We start from the raw sequence: 27,973 nt of genomic DNA, 5'->3' as shown, positions 1-27,973 counted from the left end.
TTTATCTAAAATATCAATGCCAGAACAATATTTAAAGTTCTTCCCCAGGACTCACTAAGAGAATCCTGGTCCCCATTGTGCACATGCCCCGTTTCTGTGTGATAGATTGTACACAGGATAGATGTTATGTGAATATGCAGGATACAAACAGGTTTTACTTAAAATACCTCATGATTTGGGACAAAATTAGAATGACTTTTGAGTTGGAATTATGCCAGTAATTGACCCAGTTTTTTTTTTTTTTACTTTATTTTCCACTTTGCTCAGTAAAAATTTGGCTCTCTACCCTCTATAATTTTCCACGTTGGTTTTCCATAGCCAGTGACCCTCTTTTGTGTAATACTCTTGACGTTTCCAGTTTCTGCCTGCACAGCCATGGCGTCTGGCATCTTTTCATTTTTACCAAATGTAAATTTTGACCAAGTTAAAACCATGCTATTTCTGTTTGTCATTATGGCATTTTCTACTTTCATACACAGTTCCTTGAAAACTTTTAATGAATTTGCATTTTGAATTATTCTGAAAGTTTATTATTTAGGGATTATTTATTAACCCGGTTACTTGCCAGAGTGAACATTAAAAAAAAAAAAAAAAGTTTGTCCACCCATCTGCTTCTTCCCATAATCCCCTCTAAACAACCATCAACTGGTCATATTGTAATATGCAAATAAGCCATCTGTGGTGTCCAAGTGGGAGGATAGCTTCTAGTTCTTAGGCAGAAATATGCAGGACTTGGGTAGTAATTTCAGTAGCATTCCTAAAAGGAGAGGCCTCTTGAGAAGTAGTGTGTTTGAAATGTTCCCATGGTACCAGGGTATTGGAATTGGGTGCCTAGGTCACTTGAGTGAAAAATCTCCTGTTTGTAGATCCAGCCCCAACTGTGGAATACTAGAATTCCATCAGAGATATCATCGACTTTATTCTTTTAGTATCTCTACAAAGGCATAAAAGGTGATTCCAAGTTAAAAATGTAAAGGAGTATCATTGGGATTAATACTTGTGGTTCTGATGCCGCCCCAGGGCTTAGTATCTGAGAAAGTACAAGTGTTGTCAATGTATTGAATTTTAAAATGAGGAAGGCAAGAGGTTGCCTTGATAAAGAATAATGGATCAGGAGCCCAGCATGCTGGTTGATCAGTTGGCAGGGGAAATATTTGTTTGTCACATGATAATGGCCTTAGAAGCTATGACATTCATTGCTGTATTTTTTTTTTTTTTCTGTACTGGGGACAGAACCCAGGGGTATTCTACCTCCCAGCTACTCTTCCAGGCCTATTTTTTTTATTCTTTATCTTGAAACAGAGTCTCACTGAGTTGCGAAGGACCTCACTAAGTAGCTGAGGCTGAATGCAAACTGCAGTCCTCCTGTCTCAGCCTCCCAAATTCTGAGATTATAAGCATGGGCCACCACGCTCAGCTCATTGCTGTAGCTTGTGAGAATGAGAACTTGTTACAATATAGCAGAGAAATTTTACTTGCTCTCTGTTCTTCCCTTTCTTTTGAGTTTTTTCATTCATTCATTCGTTGTAGTTTGCTGCTGCTTGAAAGTGTGAAATAAAGCATTTGTCCTGTTCTGGTCCCTTACCCATCCGCCAGAGTGGGCCCTTAGTGGTAAGGGTGAGGAACAAGAGGTTGTTCTCTGGTGGTGTTTCTTTGCCACATCCCCTGATCTGGAAGCTGTGAAACTGCTGTCAGTGAAATGTAGAAGTGAGTGAGATAATGTGTGGGGTAGTATGTAGACTGAGAATAAGAGACCCACCAATTTTAGGGAATGAATTGAAGAGTTGCCCTTGGAGAAGTCAGAAATTCACAAGAGAATGATTTTCTGGAAGCTAAGATGTGGTGATATTACAAGAAGAATATATGTTCTATCAGGAACTGATAGAACAGTGTGTATTTTGATTTTATTTTTTATTTGGAACTAATTTCAAACTTAAAAAAGAAAGTACAAGAACACTGTGTACCCTTGACCCAGATTTACCTCTTATTAAATTGAAGCTATTTGCTTTTTTTTTTTTAAATACTGAACCCATATTTTTTAAATATGGAACCCAGGGGCATTCTGTCTCTGAGCTACACCCCTAGCCGTATGTTTTATTCTTTATTTTGAAACAGGGTCTCACCGAGTTGCAAAGGGTCTCACTAAGTAGCTGAGGATCTCTGCGAACCCAGATCTGCTTTCTCAGTCTCCCAAATGCTGGAATTATAAGCGTGCACCACCATGCTTGCTTTATTTTTTCTACAGACACACATGCATAAGCACACATTTATATGCATATTTGCAGAGTTTCCTGAACCATTTTGAGGATGTGTTAGTATCATAACTCTTTACCTCTAAATACTTAAGTATGTATTTCCTAAGAATTGAGATATTTTCTTATGTAACTATAGCACTGTTATCAGCTTTAGAAAATTACTTTAATGCTATTTAAGAAATCAATCATAGCATTCGTATCACAATGTAGCCACTTTAACCCAGTGATGTCTTTTATAACATTTCCCCCCACTATCTTATATTGGCAGATATTTTATTTCACTGATTAGTTTCTTTTAAACTGAAATACATCTATAGCCTTGGCTTTATCTTTTAAAATACTGATAATTTTTAAGAATACATTTCTTCCCTTAAAACATATATTTTTTTTGGTGTGAAGTCTTTTAATTACTTTATAAATTCTAAAGTGTTAATTCTTTTAAGTACTTTATATATTCTAGATTAGATTTCTATCAGAGGAATAGCTGGCAAAGATCTCCAATTCAGTAGGTTCTGTCTTTAGACTTTTGATGGTCTTTTGATGAGCAGAAACTTTTTAGTTTAATTCTGTCCCATTTATTAATCCTTATTTTAATTTCCTGAGCTTTGGAGGTCTTATTTAGGATATTTTTACCTGTGCTTTTATGTTGGAGTGTTGGACCTAGGCCCTTTTCTAGAGATTTCAGAGTCTCTGGTCTAACTTCCAGGTCATTGATTCATATCAAGTTGACTTTTTTGCAGGGAGAAATGTAGGGATTTAACTTCATTTTCTATAAATGGATAACCAGTTTTCCTAACACCATTTATTGAAAAGGCCTTTTTCTCCAATGTATGTTTGACAACTTTGTCAAAAATCAGTTGACTATAAGTGTATGAATTTGTTTCTGTATCTTCTGTTCTATTGGTCCATGTGCCTGTTTTTGTGCCAATACCATGCTGTTTTTATTACTATAGATTTGTAGTATAATTTAAAGTCAGGAATTGTGATGCCTCCTACATGGTTCTTATTGCTGAAAATTTCTTTGTCTATTCTGGCTCTTTTGTTTCTCCATATGAAATTTAGGACTGATTTTTCTAGATCTGTGAAGAATGACATTAGTATTTTTGATAGGGATTGCATTGACTCTGTAGATCACATTCAGTAGTATTTTGAATCAATGAAGAGATCATTTCCATTGATGGTGTGTGTGTGTGTGTGTGTGTGTGTGTGTGTGTGTGTGTGTGTGCACGCGCGCGCGCGTGTGTACCAATCTCAGTATTCTAAAGGGGGAATGGTTGGAGGGAGCCCAGGGGAATCTGTGCTTGTATGTCACTATCACTACTAACTATATTATGATGTGAGACTATAATGCACCAATAAGAATATGGAAAGAAGGAAGTAAAGGCAATAAATGATGTTTTCAGTTCTGAAAATATTAAACATATAATGATCTTCTTTTGATATTTCCTCATGATTAGATCCATGTTATACATTCTGAATTGGAATATTACAGGGGTAATGTGTCCTTTTCAGGATTCTACAACTGCAGGTGCATAATGCCTCTTGGTGGTGATACCTTCGATTATCCTAGTCAAGTGTTGTCAAGTATCTCAACTGTATAGATGATTCTTACCAGACCCAGTCTTCAGTGTGATAGGGGCAAAGTCAGTTTCCCATCTCAGTATATCTTCCACGTTTACCACTTGGCCATTGGTGTTATACTGTAAGCAAGAGCCTCCCTTCATACTTATTATTGTATTATTTTTATAGACTCACGGACTTCTGTTTCTCTCTGGTTTATAATTCACTGCTGAACTCTCAACTGTATTAATGTGACATGTCTCTTTTTTTCCCCTGGAGTAATAAGATGTTCCAGACTCATCCTCTGTCTACTCAACACCAGCCTTGGAGTCAGCCATTTCTTTGAGTAATCTAGATTCCTTTTAGTATAGAAGGGTATAGATTGTAAGGTTCACTTTTTCCAGTGAGTCTTTTTGCTCTGTGGGGAGTTCTGAGATGAGGATTGCTCTCATATTTAGTTTCTTTGATAAACTTTAGCTAGAGCTGGCCTGGCTGGTTGTGTCCTTCCCCTTGGCTGTCCTCTCTGGAGGGGGATTGGCCTGCGTTTTGGTAACTATGCATATTCTGGTACTCTTTATTTCTTAAACTTTTAGTCCTGTAGCACTCCTTTGGCATTGGGTCCTCTTGTGTGAATGGGGGAAGGGCAGTGATCTGGCTTCGTTGGTGAAACAGCCCAGAGAGGGGTCTTTGTTCTGCTTCTGTTGTCCTGGCCCAGAAGTGCCCAACCTCGTACTGCTTTGTGGATGAGCGCGATCTTGCTGCAGGGTTGTGTCAACATATGGTTTCCTCTTTACAATTGACTTTCCCATGTGGCATCCAAGCTGAGTTCACTTGGTGGTGTCTGACATCTTCTTAATAGTTTGGAACCATTTTAAATGTATTTCTGCATTTCCCATGGGATCATCTCAACAGTAGCCTTCTGTGATAATCAAGGAGAGATTAATTCCATTAATAGGCGAGGAAGTAAGGCAGAGAGAGTAACTGTCCAACAGGGAGACGGCTACCAAGTGTAAGTGGCTGGACTGGACTTCAGCCCCTCTCTTCTATTTCTTTTCTTGATGCTACTTCACCATGCTCTTGGCATTCAAAGACTCAGAAGATAAGTCTCTGGAAGTTGCTTAGGTTCAGAAATTAGTAGGGGTAGGAGGCAGGGTAGATTTCTTTTTAATCAGCTTAACTTGGGCATCACATATCAAGGGCACAGTTTTTTATTCAAGCTAAGAGACTGAGGTCATACTGTATCCTTATGGGGAGCCTGTCACAAGAAGTCTGCTGTAAACTCTAGGGTCACCCAAGACAATAAGTGAAAACGACCAAGGCAGCAGTCTCACGGCCTGAAGCCAGTGAAGCAGAGCAGCGGAGCTTTTCTCTTCTGTCCTTTGTCTTGGACTTTCTCATCCAATCTGCACCTGAGCTGATGGAACATCCTGTGGGGTGGGGAGGTTGTGGTTCGCAGAGAGAGGCTCTACCACAGAACATGACAGATGGCGCCTGCGGGGGCCTGTGTTTGTTTGCTCCGCAGGTGCAGGTCTCGGATGGGTTTTGACCTCCACTTGGCACCTGTTTCTTTCTTGTGTCTCCATATGTCAAGAGAATCTCAGCCCATGTGAGCATTTTCAGATTGTTCTGGCTGGAGGCCGGGCTAGGGAATGGCCAGGTGATGTGGAGGGGGCCCTTTTCGAGGGGCACTTGAGGAGACAGCCAAAGCCTCTCTGCGTCCCAAGCAGACCCTCATTGGGCTGTGTTCACCTCTCCCATATTTCCTGCTCCATTTTTACTTTTTCTGTTTTATTAAGGACTTCATGTTCATGGTTTTTCTTTTTTCTTTTTCAAATCATAGTAATGATTTTTGGTCTCTTCTGTTAAAGAGTAAAAGGATGGCAACCTAGTGCAATTACTTCAAGGCACATACCAGCTAACCTCTACCAGTAACTGGAAAGCAATTAACTTAGGAGTTCTTAGTGAGTCTCTGGGTGTCTTGTATCCTAGAATTCAATGCAAAATGTTGTATTCTCCATAGAGGCTTTTTGGTTTGTTTTTCCTGAGGAGGGGCTTCCACAGCTTGCTACAGTCCCGTGGGCATCTGACAGTCTCTCCCTCAGCATGGCCTCCAGCACATCATCTTTGCCTTCCTTTGGAAGACTGGCTTTGTCTCCCGTATCCCTACCTCATAGGTTTCCGAGCCTCTTAATTTGTGCAAGAGTCAAGGGATAAGGCTCTTTATAAATAGCTTCTTATTACAATATTACAATACTTTGAGACTGCCCATCCCTCCCTGCCTGCTTCCCTGAGCAGGCTCTGAGCCAGGACGAGCTTCTTTAACGTCCAGTGTGTGTCAGGTCCTGGGTTATGTGCCCTAGATATCTTTCCTCATCTATTTAATTCATACCACTACCTTGCAATGTAGATGTTAAAGATTAAATAACGTGTTTAGGCTATTAAATAGAAGAACAGGAACTACCAGGAAAATCTGCCAGAGTCCAAAGCCAGTGTTCTCCCAGCACACTCCAGGGACAGAAACATCAGCTGTCATTTTTCCTAGCACATCCTGTGGTCCTGTTCTCTCTTGTTGGTCCCTCAGGGCCCTAAGTGACCCACAGGCATAGGGAGTGCCTGACCCCCTTGGGGGGAGGTGGAGGGCAGCCCTGCTCAGTGCTCTTCTACCAAGGGCCTGAAAACATACCTTCTTACCTACAGTGACCTCCGCTGGAGAAAGAAAAGTGACAGCTGTGAAGTGTTAGCAGGCAGACCCCATCTGCTATTTGACTTTTAAATTTAGAAATAATAATTAAAGTAATCATAATTATAGGGTGTTTTAGATGTAGTCACACTGGCATGAAAAATTTTATTTTTATTTCTGAGAGTATAATTTGCATGTAATGCTTTGAGATTTATCAATTAAAAAATAAATTGCAGTGGCTATGCTCTGATGGCATCTGAGAGGTATTTATTATCCTGCAGTGTCCTTGATCCCTCTGTTGATAACTGTGTAAACAAAGGATAAAGCCCAGGTAAACCTCCTGAGGTGGAGGCTCCAGATGTCATTAGCAGAGAAGACACCTGGCCTCCAGGGTGGCTCTGAGGCTCTTTGTACGCGGGTTGTGGGGATTGTTCATTTTTGTAGCCTTAGTGATTGCACAGTTCAACAGTGGTCTGGGAAGACTGGGCCTTAGACTCCCTTGCTGTATTTTGACCTTTTCCCATCTCATGTCCTTGTTCTTTCTTTCCTCCTGCTCTTGCACAGGGTGGTTGTGAAGATGAATGTATTAAAGACTTAAGAGTTCTAAGTTCTTTTTTGGCCAAATATATACTGTCCCATTGAGAAGGTATTTTTACATTATAATGGAAAAATCACTGAGTATTCTAGAAGTATGTGACCCTGGCTGGCAGTTACCCTCCTCTTAGACTCAGTTTTCTCTTTTGAGCAGTATTTTATCATTTAAGCAACTTGCCTTTAAACAGAACAAAAATAGATCAAGTATTTAGCATTTTATAGGCACTTGAGCCTTTAGAAGTCGGTTACTCTTCTCCTGACTGCATACCTCCCTAATCACCTCTGATCTAAATAGAATCTTCTGGTTGTTTGGGAGCAGAGAGGACATTAATCTATTTTTAAATGGGGTACCAAGCATAAACACATCTCTGGTTCTGGAGATGGCCAGATAACTTTATGTTGGGGTATGTCTGTGCTCACGTTTTTCTGTTCGTGTTAAGTGTGTAGACCTCCAGTTCCACCTAATGAGGTGCTGCCTGTCTTGGTGACTTCATATATTTGGGGCTGGAAGCCTCAGTAGCTGGATTTTTTTAATGGGTAGTTTTTTTTAAAGCTGGGATGGTGATGCACACCTGCAATCCCAGTACATGGAAGGCTGAGACAGGAGGATCGCAGGTTTGAATCCAGCCTTGGCAACCTAGCTAGGCTCTCAGCAAACTAGAGAGACTATTTAAAAAAAAGGGGGGGGTGGCTAGAGGTAGGTGTAGCTCCAAGGTAGAATGCCTGGATTCAATCCCAGGTACCACAAAGATAAATAAATACATACATGAATAAATGGGTAGCTTTTTTTCTCTTATTTTTAATGGGTGGCTTTAATTTCAAGTAAAAAGTTCTGGGTAGATTTGTCCAGCTAAAGTGAGGATTGTATATTGGGCACTAGCTATTAATGGATGAAGTCCTGCCAGCTGCCCTTTTACAGATCCTCAGAGTGAAACAGGCTTTGATAGGTTGCCAGCTAAGAATCGATCTCAGATCTAATTCCATCAGAGAAGCTTTAGTATTTTTAGAAGTAACACTCACCCTTGCACAGCATATGGTGAAATGTAGTACCAACTGTTCATAAAAATCCATGTTTTAATTAATTTCCAGAAAATTAAATTGCCTTTTCTTTCCCTGATACCTTCTGTCCATCAAACTGTATGAAGCCATGTCAAAGTTCAGGATATGGCCTATTTTGAGGACTCAGAGAAGAATTGGGATGTTGGCCTTTAAAGTATGACAGTTGCATGACATTTGGATATCTGGGAGCCAGAAGACCTGGGTTGTAGCCCTATCTCTTCCTTTCTGACATATATGATATGGACCAAATCACAAGGTTGTTCTGACCTTCTTACATTGTGCAGTTACTAAACAAAAAGTTTGTATGGAACCTAAAATCATATTGTTTTAATTTCAGTAAAATGTATATGGCTTCCTGATAGAAATGAAGTACAGCATTTGTAAATGTCTTTCCTAAAGTTGTGAGAATGAATTAATTTTATATATATATACATATGTATGTATACATATACATACATGTATATGTATACATATACATATATACATATAGGTATACATATACATATATATGTATACATACACATATATACATATAGGTATACATGTACATATATGTATACATATACATATATATGTATACATAAATATGTATACATATACATATATACTATATATATGTGTGTGTGTGTGTGTGTGTGTGTGTGTGTGTGTGTATATGAGCTATGCAGCTTGGGTAGTTCTGAAGGATAGTTTTGGGAAAATGATATTTAAAGAACCAAGATACTGGTTTTTCTTTTTTTTTTGGCAGTCTAGCACCATATCCTTGGTTTATTTTCAAAGACCATTTTTAGCTCACTTTAAGCCTATTTTCTTCCTGTTTATTCAAGTTTTACTTTTCACTGATGGTCTTCCCTAAGACCCGCCTTGTCTTCACATGTGTCCAGGTGTCTCAGGCCAGGAAGTCCTAGTCTTGTTCATGCCATTGGTTAGGACTTGGAGGTACTTCTGGTGTGTGTTCTGCTTTCTCCTGGACTGCTTTAAGTGTGTTTCCCAGGCCACCTGCTGTGGAATCACTTGGAGGTACCTGATAAAGATTTCTGGTTCATGTCCTTTTCTTTCACTGGAGCCAGTCTCTTGTGGTGACATAAAAGTCCTAATTTTGGGAAACGTTCAGAAATGCCTTTGAAATTTGTTGGCCTCAGAACCATTGTTTTGGGGGAATTGGGCCTTTGTTCATGTTTATTTTATAACATTCTTCTAAAAGAGTATATCTTTGTTAGGTTGCTATTACCATTGCTACTGTTATTATTTTTCAGGCAAGGAATTGAACCCAGGGCTTTATGCTTACTAGGCAAGCACTCTTCCACTGAGCTCCACCCCCAACCCAATGTTAGACTCTTACTAAGTATGTATTGAATATTTCTGGGTGAGGAGCTGGTTGTACACAGGTGTTCTGTCTTTGTGTTCACACATACTCCATCCTGTAATAAGCTTATGGGAGAGCTACCACAAGACTTCAGTGTTAGGTGGACCAGCAAGTGGACTGATCATATGCATAAAAGCAAAAGAAGCTAACGGTATATACTTTGACTCCTTGTTTTTGCTTTGTGCCAAGACCTTTGTGATAGTTACATAATACCAGTGGGGGGCAGAGACTAGGAAAAGGTAAAGATGCGCTGATTAAAGAGATTTTAGAGCTGAAATATTTCTTCCATTTATTGTATAATGACATAGCCCCAGGAGCTTCTAAATCCCATTTGACAGATTGGGGTGGGAGGGTGGGAAGCCTGGTCTCTGCAAGCTGTTTTATGGGTGTGGTATAGTTGGGCCAGTAGTAATTTCTTCAATCATGGACCTTTCTGCCATAATGGACTATAGAAGATTAGGTTCCTAATAGGAACTTGGTTTTTCAGCATGTAGATCCAATCAGAGTAATGGATCTAATCAGAAAGAAGATAAGTATCAACTGATTTAATATGTGAGTCTTGAAAGGATTAAAAATGTCCAGAGTCTATACAAGATTATTGCTTGAGACTCTAGTTTTACATTTTGGCATAGAGATGGTGATTCTTTGGAAGGATTGATGAAAGAGTCAAACTGCTCCTTGGCCTTAATGTTTAGTAACTGTTTTGTTAATACAGCAGACCTAAGAATGTGAAATATACAAACTTAATAGCTAAGAATGTACATATAGCAGATTTTCTACTGTTCTCACATTTCTTGTAACACTCATTTCACATTTTCTACTGTTTTTCACATTTTCTTCTGTTCTCACATTTCAATTTTTGGTAATAAAATTTGTTTTTAAAAATAAAAGGAAATGATATTTAGTAGCATTCTTTAGAGATCAAGATAGATAGTATCCAGCTATATATCCCTGGAATTCACAATATCCTTTCACATGAGCAATATTTATGGTGTTCTTAATGTGAATTATTTTTCTAGTCTTTGGGTCAGTAATTTTTTTTTGGGGGGGTGGTCTGGGGATGGAACGCAGAAGCATTTGACCTCTGAGCTACACCATCTGCCCTATTTTGTATTCTTTATTTTGAAACAGGCTCTTACCGAGTTGCAAAGGGTCTCACTAAGTAGCTGAGGCTGTCTGTGAACCGCGATCCTCCAGTCTCAGCCTCCCAAATGCTGAGATTACAAGTGTTCGTCACCACGCCCGGCTGTGTCATCAATTTTTTTAATCTATAAAAGGAGAGGGTTGTTTTTTTTTTAGTATGAATTAATCTTGGAAGCCTCTTTTAACTGTAATAGATTCAGGTAAGAAGCAGTATTTTCCAAATGGATAGCCAATTTAATTAAGGTCATACTGTACTTTTAATATCTTAGATTTGTTTATGTCTATACTAGATACCTAATCTTCTAAAAAGATTATTTCCCTATCTCTATTCCTCCTTCTACCTCTTTCTGTATTTATTGAAAATATATTCTTCAGTTTGCATTGCTGTAGAAAGTTCAGAACCTCAGGTTGAACTTGGATTTTAGATAAATCACATTGAATGTTAGACTAATTGTAAGTATGCACAGGTTCCATGACAATCACAGTGGTGGATTTCCTGCTGGGCCAATCCTGGCACTGTGTTGACTACTTCCTCTCAGGTTTCAGGGCAGTGATCATGACCGTGGACAAGTCCTTCTTCCCAGGAAGGGAGAGAAGCCGGAGACAGTGTGTACAGCCTCTAGAAACTTACCATAGCTCCTTCTGGCTTTGTTATAGGTGGCTTGTGTGACCTGGGCTAGGTCAAGGAATGTTTCCAGTTTTTCCTTATCTCATTGGTAAAATGATGAGAGGCTGTTATTTATTATTTTAGTAAGCACTAAAATACATCATTTAATACTGAGCTTAGGTGCTTCATTTTTCTAAAGTGTAACAAACATATTCTAAGTCAGTAGAAATTAGTAATTGAATTGTAGAATAGAATAGATCTGTATTGAATGTATAAATTGGTATGTGGAGGTAAAGGAAAAAATTTAGAATATAAGTACATATTTCTCAAACTTAAAAAATTGTTATATTTTAATTACTATAGTAAGATGTATATAGTTTGTAAATAAAACTTGGAATTGCATGCTAAATTTATTTTTACTGATTGGAGTTTATATTCTGAGTTAGGAGACTAATAAGATAGATTATATGTCTTTTTTTATCCAAAAGAATGTGTTTGATTAAGACATTCCATTTTCTGACCCTCAGGGAACAGGATCTTCTCCTTTTTCTTAGGAAAGATTATTATACAAAATAATTCTTGGGTGTGTCCACTGAAGCAAACCTTTCTTTGACTTCTTGGGGCTCTTGAGAGAGGTTGGATTTTAAGAATTCAGTTCTTGCTTTTATAACATATAGTTAAAATAAAAACAGCTTAGTGTTCTGACACCTTCTCTTGTTCGGGTCTTCCTGGCCACCTTGGCATGGGATGTTTTTGGTGAGACTTGGCCTTTCTGACTGCTCCTGCTCCTGAGTCTCTTGGTATCCTTTTATGGGTCTTATTGTAATACAAATCCACTAAACAAGATTTCTGACAGTTGTGTAGATGGAAAGTGCAAAGGCTTAATTTGCAGGTCTGTGGTTTCTGTCCTAGAGAAAGTGAAGCCACACCATCCTGAGTGTTCACAGCAGCTGCTGGGCGACTGTGTTGTGTGTTAGAATTTTGAAAGTTCTGGGTTAAATGTTTTGAATACCAATCCTAGTCATAGTATTTTGAACTCCAAGGGACCCTAAAACATCCCTAATTCTCCCACTTTCCATTGCCCTTGCAAGCATTATAACCTTAGTCTTTTTCTGGATATGAGCTTGTTAATAGCTAGAGGAGACTTACTTTGGAAGTGGAGAGGCTGGCTTATTGATGGCTTGAGGCTGCTCCTTGCTTACATGCTTATGTTTGCATTTTTTAAATTGACCTGAAAAATGTCAATACATTGTTATGGTTTTGCAGTTTATCTGATTATTCCTTTGTGGGCATGTTAAAATCTTAATTTTCTTGGCAGAAGTATTTTCTTTTTAGGATTGAGCTTTTTTTCAGGGTTGTTTCTGGAAAGATATCAGTACAGCTTGAAGGCTTTCTTAATCACATAAAACATTATTTTCCCTCTAAATTGATGGGGAAAAAATTCAGTAACAGGGCTAACATGACACTAATTAATGAATGTTACCAGAGAAAAGAACAGGGGCAATAATTTTGAGTATTCTATTCAGCTAACAGATTTTGAGCATCAATTAATGCTAAGCACCTTTTGGCATTGGAAATTATAGGGCCAAACAATAGAGCCATGTTCTCTGGCTCATGTTCTCTGAGCTTGCATTAGAGTCCTGATGTGGAAAGATCATCATCCTTTTGCTGGGGTGATAGCTTCTGTAGGTAGGCACAGGGTCCAAGGCAAACACATACTTGAATGTCTCTAGTTGAAATAAAGTGGAGTGGTGAGATGGGTACCAAACTTGAATCAGGAGGCCAGGGTTTTAACTCCTTTATCTGTAGAAACTCAGTTTTACCTCATGGGAGTGCTTAAAATGGGTGTCGCCACCTGTGTTCTGAGGCAAGGGATGCACATTTCCTTCCTTCAAGCATAGTGAAGTTGAGAAGGCAGGTGCCTACTGAGAAGGGTACAGGGCTCGTCGAGCATGTGTAGCAGGGGAGTCTGGCAGAGCTGTTTCAGCTTCTTGGGCTGTCTCTTGGAGCTTGTGATGACCCTGGGGATTTAGGAATAGTAGAGAAAATGAGCAGACCCTTTGGGGCTTCTTAAGGACTTCCTGGTTGCTCAGGTCTCAAGGAGAATTATTGGAAAGTTTTGAAGGATTAAAGCCACACAGTGGCTGTTTTTTTTTTCTCTAGATGTATCAGCCAGGTTATGGCAGTAATTAACCAAGCAGTCCTGAGTGCAGTGACTAGACTGTATGTGGACACACGACTGACCAAGCAGCAAACATGGCAACACTAAAGTTTTGCTTTTTAAGTACAGTTTTGGCTATCTTATGTCTTATCTCCTTGTTGTGATTTTCATGGAATACTAGTAAGAGTTGGATGTGGGGTTTCTTTGTGTGTGTGTATGTGTGTGTGTGTACATGTACAAATGCTCATGAATGGAATAATAATGATGGTGTTTAAAAAACAGTTCATTAAAAAGAAGTCTCTAGCACAAGAGTACCTTGGATTGAGAAAGCGAAGTGACATGTTATCACAGTATTTCTAGATGCTCACATAGCACTTGCCACTGTGGGTAGCATGGGAGTGTTCAATAATTAAGGAGTGGTCTATGTCATGAACCACCTACTTGACCCATCTGTTATTTCCAGCATTTTCTCATACCCAAGCTCCCATCTCCATAAACCATATTATATTGCCTTTTCAGTTAACCTATTTATGTGAGGAAACCTTTTCAAACAGCATTCAGCACGCACGATAGGACATATCCTGATCCATTATTTCATTTTCTATGCTGATCATAACTGCAAAATGATGTTCGTCACAACTGGAATCGTGCCACAGTTTATTTATTTTGATAATGTTTAAAGAAATTAGATATCACTTTCTTTTGGTCCACAAAGATTATTTTGCCATTGTTCCACTTTACTAGCCATAGTTAATTACCTTTATACTACATCAAGCCAATATTTAGCCTTAACTGGGAAAGAATTTATTTATTTATCTTTTTTTGGTGCATTGTATTCATACATCATATTGGAGTAAAAAACTTGTGTATACATACATGTACACATTACTCATTTAGCCCCTACCCAATTCCCACCCCATTGCCTCCCCATACTCCTTCCCTTGCTTGACTTAGTGGTTGACTTCGATATGTTTAAGTACATTGTGTGCTTTACAGAATTTTCTTCTTCCCCACTCCCGTCCCCTAATTTAGTCTTGTTTGCTCCTCTATAGGATTTCCTTTTCATGTAGAGTTCCTCCTATGACCCATTTCTTCTTAGCTTTCACATATTAGGGAAAGCATCCAATTTCTTATTTTTTTGTGACTGACTAATCTCGCTTAGCATAACGTCCTCCAGTTCCACCCATTTCCCTGAAAATGATGTAATTGAGTTTTTTTAAATGGCTGAGTAAAATTGCATTGTGTACATATCCAATAGATTTGTAATCCATTCATCTATTGATGGATATCTTGGCTGGTTCCATAGTTTGGCTATGGTGAATTCTGCAGCTCTGAACATAGATACACATGCATTAGTTTGGTATTTTGTTTCACTTTCTTTTGGGTAGCTACCCAGAAGTGGTATTGCTGGATCGAATGGTAGATTTGTTGGGAAAGAATTTAAAGTGAGCATTTAATTCAAATAGTTTGTCTCCTCTCCACTGAATTGGCACTAGTGACCTTGCTGTTCTTGTAGTTTTTTTTAACAATTTTTTTATTGAACATAAATAGTATAAATTTACACTATATTTGGTGCCCTCTCCCCCCCGCCCCCGTTTTCTCTTCCCCCCTCCCACCAATGGTTGTCCAGGTTAACCATGTCTTATTCATAATTTTACACATGTTCAGGTGTAGACCCTCATTAATCAAGATCGGCCTTTCTCCTCTCCTATCTTTCCATTAAAACTTAGCTAGTATTTCCCCTCTAATATGCCCAAACTAGAAAACACAAAGTTCTTGTAGTTTTTAAAACCATAAACAAAATTAAGGCTAGTTGTCTCTATTTATTGTTGCCATATTTGTCTGCATTGCTTTTTCCTGTATGGGTTTTAAAATGGTTTTGCTTTTATTATAAATATTCTTGTGTGTTGGACACTAGGACTGAGTGGAGGACTTCATTTCCTTCATGTGTGTGTTGTGATTGCTAAGTATTTTCTCCGTTTTGCTTATAGAGTATCTATGGTAACCTGCTAATTACCTGAAAGGGCAAAAAATTAGTATGGTGAAAGAAGTGCACAAAGGATTTGGTGCTCAACTGGTCTCTTCTGTAGTAGGCTTGTTTTCTGAGAAGAACTGAAGTTGTTGGGTGGAACTCAGAGTAAATTGTAGAATTTTGGTTTGATAGCTTTTGGACGTGAGAGTAAACAATTAATTCAGGTTTTATGTGATATTTTTGCCCAGTGGTTAAGACCATATCACAGCTTTAGCCAGGTATTTCATTAATGAAGATTACTGTCTGAGTGTTTCTGGTAGCTGGAGACTGGTTAGGATATGGCCGTCAGAGTCAGGCTCAAATAGGTTGTTCTCTAGCTCTCAGTACTATATTACAGTTGCTTTAAAACTCTGGGGACCTCTTCTTTTATGGGGACCTCTTTTATGGGGAACGCCCATAAAACCTCTACTCACAGCTCCCTCCTAGCACTTGTACTCTTTATTATCTGTTCTTACTCAGTTTGGAACTCCTAAAGTTAGGAAATACTGTAACATCTTTGAATGAATAAATTAATGCAAAAGATAAAATTCTGCACAAGCCTTTGTACATATAGACAAAGAAATAGTGGAAACAATATTCCCTTCACCCACACAGATGTGGTTTGAATCTAGTTTCATGTTTACTAGTTGTATGTCTCTGAACAAGCATCTTTTCCTTTCCAAGTTTTAGCATTGTCAGAGTGGGATACTTATTGTCAGTGTGATCAAAACAATCCAGATCATTATTTCTGAAAAACTACATAAAACACTACATTTTCTTTTTTCCCTTTTGGAACTAGGAGTTGAACCCAGGAGCATCCTACCTCCAAGCTATAGCCCCAGCCCTATTTTTTTAATATATTCTTTATTTGAAACAGGGTCTCATTAAGTTGCAGAAGGCCTCACTAAGTAGCTGAGGCTGTCTGAGACCCAGTGATCCTCCGGTCTCAGCCTCCTAGGTACTGGGATTACACGTGTGTGCCACCACACCCAGCAAATGCTCTATTTTCTTTCTCTGTTAAGCTTACCTTTTGATCATAAAATATTGGTTCCAGAGAATTGATTTTTTGCAAGATTCCCCAATGAGGCCTCTAGAATTTTCTCATTTCTAGCACCTTATACTATTGGATGTTCATTTCCTTATTCATATATTATGCATTTTGTGTTTCTGGTGCATTCCAGGTCCTGGGCTGAAAGCTAGAGATATGTAAATAGACAATAATATAAGGTCCTTTTCGCAATAAAATCTCATTGCTATAGTAGAGACAAAGAAGTCCGCAAGTAAATGAAAGCATAGTCAATTGTGAATAATGTCATGAAGAAAATCAAATGAAAACATGGGGAATAGTTGTGGGTGATGGAAAACTTGGACAGGGTGGTGAAAGAGTGTCCCATTGAGAACTAATGTGTGAGCTTAGATTTCTAAGAATAGATTGAGTTACTATATACCTCTTGTTAGTGAGCCTGAGAAACCTTCAGAAACATAAACCTCTTTGCTGTTGACTCATAAGAAACCACCAGCCTCCATTGTGGTCACCTCTGCCTTTTAAGCCAACATCAACAGGCAGAAGGTATTACCCTTTGTAAAACTAAGTTGCCACTCTTTCTCAGTAACCACTCTCCTAGGTTCTCCTCCCAACACCTGTAAGCCCACACCTCCAGACTGGAGTTCTGATTTCTATTTCCCTTGTTCTTAAACTATAATGGACAATGGAATCGCTGGGGCTCTGTCTGAACCATGTTGCTGGCCCACCCTCCATACTTTCAAGTAGGCTTCAGAATAAGTTTCAGAAGATACAATAGGCACAAGAAATTAAAAGGAGGATCTATACATGGGATTGCATTAAACTGAAGAGCATCTGTACAGCAAAGGAAACTATCAAGAACCTCAACAGAGAACCAACAGAATGGGAGAAAATTTTTACCAACTATTTCTCTGATAGAGGACTAATATCTAGAATATACAGAGAACTCAAGAAACTCATGACTAAAAAAAAAAAATAACCCAATAAAAAATGAGCAAGTGAACTAAATAGACACTTCACAAAAGAAATTCAGATGACCAATACATTTATGAAAAAATGTTCAACATCATTAGCAATCAGAAAGATGCAAATCAAAGCTGCCCTGAAATTTCACCCAATCCCAACTAGAATGGCAGTCATTCAAAACACAAACAACAAATGCTGGCAAGGATGTGAAGAAGTAGGAACCCTAATACATTGTTGGTGGGATTGAAAATTAGTGCAACCACTTTGGAAAAAAAATGTGGAGGATCCTCAAGAAGAATGGGAATGAACCTACTATATGACCCAGCAATACCATTTCTGGATATCTACCCTAAAGTATAGAAATCAGACTACCAAACTAATGCATGCATATCTATGTTCATAGCTGCACAATTCACAATTGCCAAACTCTGAAACCAGCCAAGATGTCCATCAACAGATGAATGGATTATGAACTATGGATATGTACATAATGGAATTTTACTTAGCCATAAAAAAGAACAAAATTACATCATTTGTGGGGAAATGGGTGGAACTGGAGAACATTATGCTAAGTGGGATTAGTCACAAAAATAATAAGTAAATTAATAATAATAAGTAAAAAATCAGATGCTCTCCCTAATATGCTGAAGCTGGGGAAGAAAAAGGTCATAGGAGAAACTCTAAATGAAGGAGAAACCATAGATGAGCAGATAAGGCAACCTGAGTTAACGAGATGGGAGGGGGGAAAAGGGAAATTCCCTGATATACATGATGTTTATTTATTTGTTATTTATTTTTAGAATTTTATAAACATTTTATTTTGAAGTTTTATACAAATTGAATATTATCTTATTTTTCATTTAGTATTTTTATTGCAGTTGCACAATATAAAGAAAATTTTCACCAATGTCCATCCAAGATATCCCGAAAATTTCCCAACGTTAGCCCCATATGCCACATACACAGATCATTTTCTGTGTGTGACATGAAGTCTGAGAACTCTGTGCAGAGCTAAGCAATGTCTAGTATGGAATTATCCAAAACATAGACAGTACATTTAACAAAGTTTAAGAAATACCTCCATCCAAAAATAGTGGAAAGGAACTAGAAAAACTGATAGATTTACACGAAGTCCATCTTTACAAAATTTGTTTTGAAAAATAGTTCTCCCATATTTTTTTAAAAGATAAACCAAAAAGTGATAAAAATGATGCGTAATCTTCAATATGGTGCCATAATTATATCATTAATCTGAGGAAACAGTATTCATTGAAAGCCCAGTGATTACTTCATACCCTACTCCAAATTATTTTCTTTAAATAAAAGTTATGTCAAGGAGTCTATGAGTTTATCCTTCTGTTCTTCTGCTTTGGTCTCACCGTTTTCCCTGAAATATATCTGCTGAGATGAGCCACAGAGAACATTTTTCCATCATGTTCTTGAAAAGTCTCTTATAGAATTCAACAGCAAGCAAACTCTTGTCTTAGAAAAAGCACTAGAAGGTCCCTAGCCATTCCAATATGAGTGACACCAGACCTTAAAACTAACATTGAAGAGGCACAGATAAGACATCAGAGATAGATACCAGGACAGAATAGCCTGAGCTAGCTCCCCATAATAGATCTGGTCACATTTAATACCTAATCAGGTAGAGTTTCTTTCCAGGAAGCTTGGAGATTACATATTCACAATAATAACAACAGCAGCAAATATACCCTTTGAGGGCAGAGTTTGTAGAGGAAAGAAAGGCATCTACTATTTAGGCTGGAAAGAGAGATAACAAACTTTCAAAGTAACCCCAATAAACAATAACTTCAAATACATTAGGCTGATATTAAAGAATATTTGAAATCAAATCTCTGAAGCAGCTAAGAGTTCTTGGAATATAGAGATTATAAAAATGTAGTAGTAATAACAGTTATTGCAATTGCGATTGATCCTTATTTTAGCATTTTATAATAATAAATGATGTTGTAGACACTGTATCTCTTGATCTCTCTAAATCTTAATAGAGTTTGTGGAAAACATAACCTTATGGGAATGTCCCTTATAGTAAATTAAAAGTCAAAATTAAAGCCTTATCCTAGATAGCAGCGTCTAAAGCATCAGAACACTTAAGTTCTTTGGTTATCTTCCCTAATTACAATCCTGAAGTAAAATAAATGATTTCAGGACATTAAAATCAGATACACTGTATCTGGCCTGAAATTACAGTATTATTAAGTATATTAAAATTTTCCAGCCTTATGTATGAACTCTGAACTATTAATGTAATTTTGAATTAATATGTAATTTTAAAAACTAAACATACAGGAAAGGCATTAATGATATAAGGTATATTTTACATTCTAAATCATGTGCTAACATAACACAGCTTTCAACCTATTGGTAAAAGATCAAATAATAAAAAATATATTGCAACGCATTTTTCAAAATTAGCTGAAAAATCTCACATGGACTTGTTGAAACACGAGATTGTTAAAACATCCCAAGCAAGTGTTTAGTCTATTGTGTTATATGACAGTTATTTCAAGAAACAAGAGTCACAATAAAGGTATTTGTATATGGTATAACACAGACATATAGCAATTATAAATATACTAAACAACTTTGATTTTTCTAGTTGACAAGGAATCCTTTTAAGTTTTATTTTGGCATGGAGCCACAGGCTCAGTGCAGACTGGATGTGAAACATCACTTATTTATAAATTCACAACACATAGCACTCAGCATCTTCAAGTAGATGTACAGTTAAAATGTAGGTTTGTTCATGTATTCTTCCATTGTCTCCTGTAACATATCAGAGTCTTCAATGGCTTTGACAGCAGTTTTCTTAGATGTTTCCTGAATTTCTCCACCTATTATAAATTCATCAAGGATAAAATACACCTTTTCAAAATTAAAGATAATATCCAGCTCGCACACATTTCCAAAGTATTTGTCCAGCAACTCCACATAATGATGCACAATCTCTAGTGTCAAGAGCTCATTGTCTCGATTTTCTACTGCACAGCAAAAATATAAACTAGCATACCTTTTATAAACAAGTTTTAGCTCCTTCCAGTCAATAAAACTGCTGGTCCTGTGCCCTCGAGAGAGGATGATCTTCTTCCACTCTTTGTCAGGAAGGGTAGTGTACCATTTCTGCAGCCGCAACTTCCCTTGTCGACTGAAGAGCAATATGAAATGTATCATGGTGGCCAGGGCCGGCAAGCCAGTGCAGGAGCCCGTGGGCTGACAGGTGGGGCGGCCACCTCAGACCATGGCTGCTTCCCACAATACATGATGTATATTTATAAGCATATCAAAATCAATCACTAGGCAGGACATGAAAAGGAGGGAAGGGGGTGGGAATTGTGGAAGGGCTAAATGAATAATCTGTGCATATATGCCTCTACCATCTTGTACTCTAAGATGTATAATTACAATGCACCAATTTCAAAAAAAGGAAGTATAATATTTAATATCTATGCCCAAATGTTGGGGCCTCTAATTACATTAAACAAACAGTATTTAATATAAAGGTGCAGATAGATCTCAGTAGAGTAATATTGAGCGATTTCAGAATACCCCTATTACCAATAGATAGGCCATCCAGACACAAAATCAGTAAAGACACTTCAGATCTAAAAAATACTTTAAACCAAATGGTTCTACAAAGATATATAGAACGTTTCATCCAAAAACAGTTGAATTCACTTTTTCTCAGTAGCTTATAGAGATTTCTCCAAAAATAGACCATATTTTAGGTCACAAAGCAACTCTTACTAAAATACAAAATGATAAATGTAATCTTTGTATTTTATCAGATCATAATGGGATAAAATTAGAAACAAAAAAGAACAACTATAGGAACTACATAAACATATAACTTGAACAACTATAAGAACTACATAAACAACTTGAATGATGATGGATGAGTCATGGAGTACAAAGGGTAATTTAAAAATTCTTAGAATTCTGAGCCTAGAGATACAATATACTAGAATATTTGGGGCACTATGAAAGTAGTTGAAGGAGGAAAGTTTATAGTTATGGTTGTGTACGTTAAAAGAAATACACAAAATAAATAACCTGGTGATGTATCTCAAGATCCTAGAAAGACAATAAAACTAATTTGATAACCAGTTATAGAAAGAAATAATTAAGATCAGTGCCAAAATTAATAAAATAGAGAATAAAAAACCCATATAGATTTGGTTCTTTAAAAAGATGTTAAAAGGTATTGATTAATTTATAGCCAAACCAAAAGAAAAAGAACACCAAAATTAGTAAAATTAGAGATGAAAAAGGAGACATTGCCATAGATATCACTGAAATCCAGAGGACCATTAGGGAATAGTTTGACAACTTAAATTCCAATAAAAGGACACATCTGACTTTACATCATTGAACCAAGAGAGAATAGAAAAACCTAAATAGAACAGTAACAAGCAATAAGATTGAAGTGGTAGTAAAATCCCTTCCAACAAAGAAAAACCCAGGACCAGATATATTCTCAGATGAATTCCACCAGACTTTAAAGAATTAACACCAGTGCTCCTCACATTATTCCATGAAATAGAAAGGTTGGGGGGCATGCTTCCAAATCCATTCTATGAAGCCAGTCTTAACTGCTCAGGTTTGGGTATGAGATGTCCCCCCAAAAAACTTTGTGTGTGTGTGTGTGTGTGTGTGTGTGTGTGTGTATCCATACACATACATATATATGTATACATATATACATCTTGAAATTTTATCCAAAGCACTTAGGCAAGAGAAGGAAAGAAAAGGGATACAAATAAGAAAAAAAGAAAGACGTCAAATTATCGCTGTTTGCTGATGTTGTGTTCCTATACTGAGAAGATAAAAAAAACACCATGGAAAAACTTTTAGAACTGGTGACGAAATTCAGCTAATGGTCAAGATACAAAATCAACATACAAAAACCTATAGCTTTTCTGTACACTAATAATAAATCTGCTGAAAAAGAAATCAGGAAAACAATTACATTCATCATAGTTCCCCCCAAACAAAAACACAAGCAAACCTTCGAATAAATCTAACCTAGGAGATAAAAGAAATATATAGTAGAAATTATATAACACTCAAGAAAGAAACTGAAGCAGACATTAGAGGATGTGAAGACTTCCCGTGTTCTTAGATAGTAAGAAGTAATAATTATAATGGCCTTATTACCAAATTCAGTGCAATCTCTGAGATACGAGCGACATCTTTCACAGATCTAGAAAGAACAGTGCAAAAATTCATATAAAAGAATAAAAGAAGCAGCATACTCAATGAAATTATAAGCAAAAAGAGCAATGCTATTGGCATCACAGTATTCAATTTCAAATTCTACTCTAGAGCTATAGTAACAAAAACAGTATGATGATGTCATTAAAAATAGACATAGGGACCAAATTTTAATATGAATACAGTTATCCAATCCTTGACAAAGGACCAAAAATATATGGTGGAGAAAAGATACTCATTTAAACAAATCATGCTGGGAAAACTGAATAACTCTATGTAGAAGAGTGAAACTAGATCTTTCTCATTCTGCAAAATAGTCAACTCAGTGTGCATTAAAAACCTAAGAATTAGACTAGAAACTTTGCAACTGCTAGAAGAAAACATAGGATCAACATTTCGGCATATAGGTGTAGGTAATGATTTTCTCAATAGAAATCTTAAAGTTCTGGAAATAACACCAGGTATTAATAAATGGTATGGCATCAAATTAAAAAGCTTCTATGCAACAAAGGAAACAAGAGCATGGGGAGAACTTACAGAATGGGAGGAAGTTTCTGTCAGCTACTCCTACAACAAAAAATATCTAAAATAAATTCAAAAAATTTAACACCAAAAATCAGTAAGTAGGTAAATGAACTAAATAGTTATTCTTCAGAAGAAATGTGAGTAGCCAACAAATACATGGAAAAGTGTTCAACATCTGTAGCAATCAGGAAAATGCAAGCCAAAATTTCACTTAGATTTCATCTTTAGCTAGAATGGCGATCTTCAGTAATAAGCATTGGCAAGGATGTGAAGAAAAAGCAACACTTATACAATGTTGGGAAGATTGTAAATTAATACATCCACTATGGAAATCAGTTTGGATGTTTCTCTTTAGACTAGGAGTAGAATTACCATATGACCCAGCTTTATCACTTCTTGGTATTTATCAAAAAAGTGGTGTCAGTATATTATAGAGATAACTGTATATACATGCTTATAGCAGCACAATTCACAGTAGCCAAGGTATGGAAACAGCCTAGGTGTCTGCCAGTAGATGAATAGATGAAGAAAATGTGACCCCCCCCCCAACACACACATAAAAACACACACAATGTAGTTTTACTCATCTATAAAGAAGAATGAAATTACATCATTTGTAGGAAAATGGATAGAACTGGAGAACATCATTTTAAGTAAAATAAACTGGACTCAATATGTCAGGGGTCTTATTTTTTTCTCACATATGAAAGCTAGAGAAGAAAAGTGTTCACGGATCTCATGAAAATAGAAGGGAGACTAGGAGAGTTCAGGGCTAGTCTCTTGTAGTAGGGGGGGGGGTGAAAACAGAAGGAAAAAGGGAGAAATGAGGGAATGAATCTGGCCAAATTATGTTATGTGCATATACACACATAAATCACAGTGAATACCAGCACTGTGTATAATTAAAATGTACCAATTTAAAATTTAAATTTAAAAATTTTAAATGAGTGATAAACTGGGTGTCATCAAGATACACAACTTTCATTCTCTGAAAGATATATCTGAGGGGAAAAGGCAGTCATACCTTGAGAGAAAATATTCATAAAACATAAATTTGATAAAAGGCTTGTATTTAGAACACATAAAGAACCCTTAAAGCACAGTATGTAGACAACCCAGTTAAAATAGGGCAAATTATTTGAATAAATACACCATAACAGAAAATACATAAATGACCAATAAGCACATGAAAAGATAGCTTTATTAGTTGTCAGGTCAAAGCTTATTCAAGCCACAATGAGATATTCCCTAATGTTTCTTAAGGTTTTTTTTATTATTTATTAATTTATTTATTTTATTTATTTATTTATTTATTTGGGTGATACTGGGGTTCCTGGAAGCCCTTCTACCTCCGGGCTATACTCCCAGACCTATTTTTTATATTTTTATTTGGAAACAGGGTCTCTTAAGCCAGCGCGGCTGGCTTCGAACCTGCGCGATCCTCCTGTCTCTGCCTCCCAAGCGCGGGGATTACAGACATGCGCCACCACACGCCCAGCTTAAGGTTTTCTAAGAACCATGTACAAGGAACATTTTGAAAAGTTTATTTGCAAAGATTAAATGACTGGTTGTCTTATTTACTCATTTATATAAGATTGCTCGTCCTTGAAAGGAAAGCTTAGTCACCTTTGCATCACTGTGACCAAAGCACCTGACAAAAACAGCCTAGAGGAGGGAAAGTTTATTCCTATGGTTTCTGAGGTTCCGTATGTAATCGGCTGGCTCCAAGGTATAAATATCATGGTGGCAGGGTATGGGGAGGAAAGCTGCTCAGCTCCTGGCAGCTGGGAAGCAGAGAGAGCAGAAGAGACTGGGGCATGCACAGTTCCTAGGGCCATGCTTCCAGTGACTGACCGCCCTCTAGTCATGTCTCATCTGCCTACAGTAACTAACCAGAAATCAATTGAAATGATTAATCCATCAGTGAGTTTACTCACTGATGAGGTCAGACAGACCCTTTGTGATTCAGACATTTTACCCCTGGACCTTGCTGCACTGTCAACACATGAGCCTTCTGGATGGAAATCACAACACTCCTATACTAATATCCAGGTCAGTTTTAACATATCAGTTAGGCCTACTCGAGTATTTTTTTCTTTGAATATTTTGCCTAATGTAACATCATACTTAGTGGCATAATATTTTGACCTTTTAGAAGTGATATATTGGGAAGCATGTAAATATAGAAAAGTTTTCCTTTAAAGATTTATCTAAATTAAGGTATAAATTCTAAGCACAATCCTGAAATTGACCTTAGATACATAATAGAATCTTATAAAAGTTAAAGTTGAAAAATAGTTTTGGTTTTAATTTGCTTGAAAGCATTTAAAATATATTATTAAGCTTTTTTTTTTTAAAGGAGTCTTTTGTATTGGTTACTGATTATTTTGTTAACTGTTCACTATTACAAACTCTGCTTAAGTTGAGTGACTATTGCATTTTAGCCTTCTAATTTCCAATGGAGTTTTCAGGAAAATAGCTTTCCCAGTGGCTCTGCACGTCAACTTAATCACCGTCTCCTTACTGCTCTTGCAGAACATTTGTTTATGGTAGTAGGTAAGGGGAAATGTGAATCAATGAGATCAATTCATACATGATTTAAATTCACATACTTTTTAATGACCTGAAGTTCACAAGTCACCAACTGCATCTCTGAGTTGACTTGTGAAAGAAATAATTTTTTTTAAAAGACTGAGTGTTCGCTAATTCGTTATATGTTTTTATTTTTCCAGTGTATGCAATGCTGCTAGATATTGTGAGGAAAGACTAATACTTAGCAAGTTCACGTTGTATGCCAGATGCTATGCTAAATGCCGTATGTGGGTGTTTTTATTTAATGCTAAAACTGCTGTCAGGCCTTGTTTGTTATATATTCCTGTATACATGTACAAGTAAGTGATTGTATGTAGGTTTTTTTTTAAATTAGTCGAGGAAACTGCTTTAGGAAGAGGCAAGTGGTTGAGCTGGGATTCACATTCAGACCACAGAGGAGTTGTTTTTAACTCTCCCAATTAACATCTAGAATTGCCCTTCTTCATCTGTAGAGTGAGGATAACAGTCTTGTAGCAAGGTTCAATAAAGTCATGCTGTAAAGCAGTTGGTACATGCAGTAAGCTCTTAATGGTAGTAATTAGTATGGCTACCCTTGGGGAGGGATTGTGAAAATTAAATAATGCATTTACAGCATTCAGTACAGAGTGGAGAATGTAGCATGGAAAGCAGAGTGTGGAATCTCAGGCATTCTTTTAAATTGAACCTTGAATAGTGACTTTTGTGTAGAGATCAGTGCTTGAGGAAGAGTGGCCAGGATTAGGAGACTGAAATGGAATTAGGAGAATGAATTAGGTGTTGAGGGCCACGTAGTCATTTGAGCTATATTAAGATACATGGGAAGAGGAGGAAGCTGGTTTGGAAAGGAATTTGGGGCCACATCTTACACATCGTGAATATCCCGGAAAAATAGTTGGTTTTGTTCTTTCGTAAAGTCAGCATGATGGTTTTGACTTGCTCAATACAGTGTTTACTTCTCAGCATTAGTATAGACACTTGAGTGGAACATTCCCTTGGAATATCTTTTTGTTGCCATTCTTACTTAATACACCCCCTCCCAATGTGCTGAGACAGTTCCTTGACAAAATCAAAGTTGCTTAGAAAAATGAGTCATGGGTTTCTTTCCGATAGCTTCTTAGGATTTTAGGTTTTTGTGTTGACAGATCTCACAGATTGTCTCAAGTCTGTCTTTTAGAAAATCTGCTATGTTCAGAGGACTTTTCTGTGATACTGTTTGGCTCCTTTGGGTTGAACGTGATGAAGGCAACTCCTGGAAAGAGCTGGCAGTGTAGGCCACATCTGATGGCCCAGATGCAAAGTGCTGTAGACTAGTCATCATTATCAGTTTTTCCTGAAATCATTACAGTGAAGTGGAGGTAGAACTCCATCAAGGGTTTTGTTTTATTCTGAATATAATTGTGGTTCCTGTGTGATATTGTGTGTGAGTATATATACATAAAATATGGTGATGTAGGCTTTTATGCAATTTTCTCTCAAGTACTTGTAGATAAGGTTCTATGGTATACAGTTTTAAAGGCTTAAGTATAACCTGTGTTTTGAATTAAACTCACTTTACCTCACAAATGCTACATTTTGATTTGGTCAAGAGGTTTCTGTTTTAAGTATGATTGAAATGACAAAATAATTTTTGTATGATATTTGAAAGGGCAGTGGGAAATGCTACAGAACTCACTTTTTCTACTTCTGATAAAAATGAGTTTATTATCTGATATTTAATTATGCAAATGAGTTTACTTCATTTTATTTACTGAAATGATATACTATGGCATCATTTGGGACATGAAGAAGATAATCAATGTTTTTTTTTTTTTATAAAAGATGTGTAGTATTCTTTTTCTCAGGGAAGCCTTAATACTTTTTCTTGGTGTACCTAAATTTTGAACAAACATTTCAAGCTGATTCATTATACATCTATGGTAACAGAAATGAGGAAGAAAAATTACAGTTAACAGTTTTGACAGGTTTGTATCAAAGTGGCATTTAATATGTCCAGATGTTCCATCTACAAAATATATTATGACTTAAAGTTTAAATTAATCTAAAAGATAAGTTTACCAGTGGGATTATTTATTTTGTGTCCTGTACATCTCTAATATACTGGCAAGGACATTTTCCTTGGAGAGAGTAAACCTCAAATCATAGCAACTCTGATTAGCTTGACTAAACACAATAGCAGAGGTGATTTTTTTTATTCAGATTCTTGCCCTAGTATGAAA

The 27,973-nt window shown here is 37.0% G+C and overlaps 2 protein-coding genes across 2 annotated transcripts in view; one reads left to right on the top strand and one right to left on the bottom strand.

The window, feature by feature from the left end:
- The window catches only part of SH3GL2 (SH3 domain containing GRB2 like 2, endophilin A1), a gene marked incomplete at both ends in the record, with an annotated part of 192,276 nt that overhangs the window by 50,300 nt on the left and 114,003 nt on the right, over positions 1–27,973 (top strand). The window lies entirely within an intron of this gene.
- On the bottom strand, positions 20,178–20,621 carry LOC308272340 (AP-1 complex subunit sigma-3-like; the record flags this gene model as incomplete). Its single annotated transcript, XM_080709106.1, has 1 exon — positions 20,178–20,621. One exon carries the CDS (start codon positions 20,619–20,621, stop codon positions 20,178–20,180), a length of 444 nt encoding a protein of 147 aa, XP_080565232.1.

Source organism: Muscardinus avellanarius (genome assembly GCF_963383645.1).
Source record: "Muscardinus avellanarius genome assembly, chromosome: 13".
Classification (NCBI taxonomy): domain Eukaryota; kingdom Metazoa; phylum Chordata; class Mammalia; order Rodentia; family Gliridae; genus Muscardinus; species Muscardinus avellanarius.
This window is presented reverse-complemented; position numbering and strand designations above follow the sequence as displayed.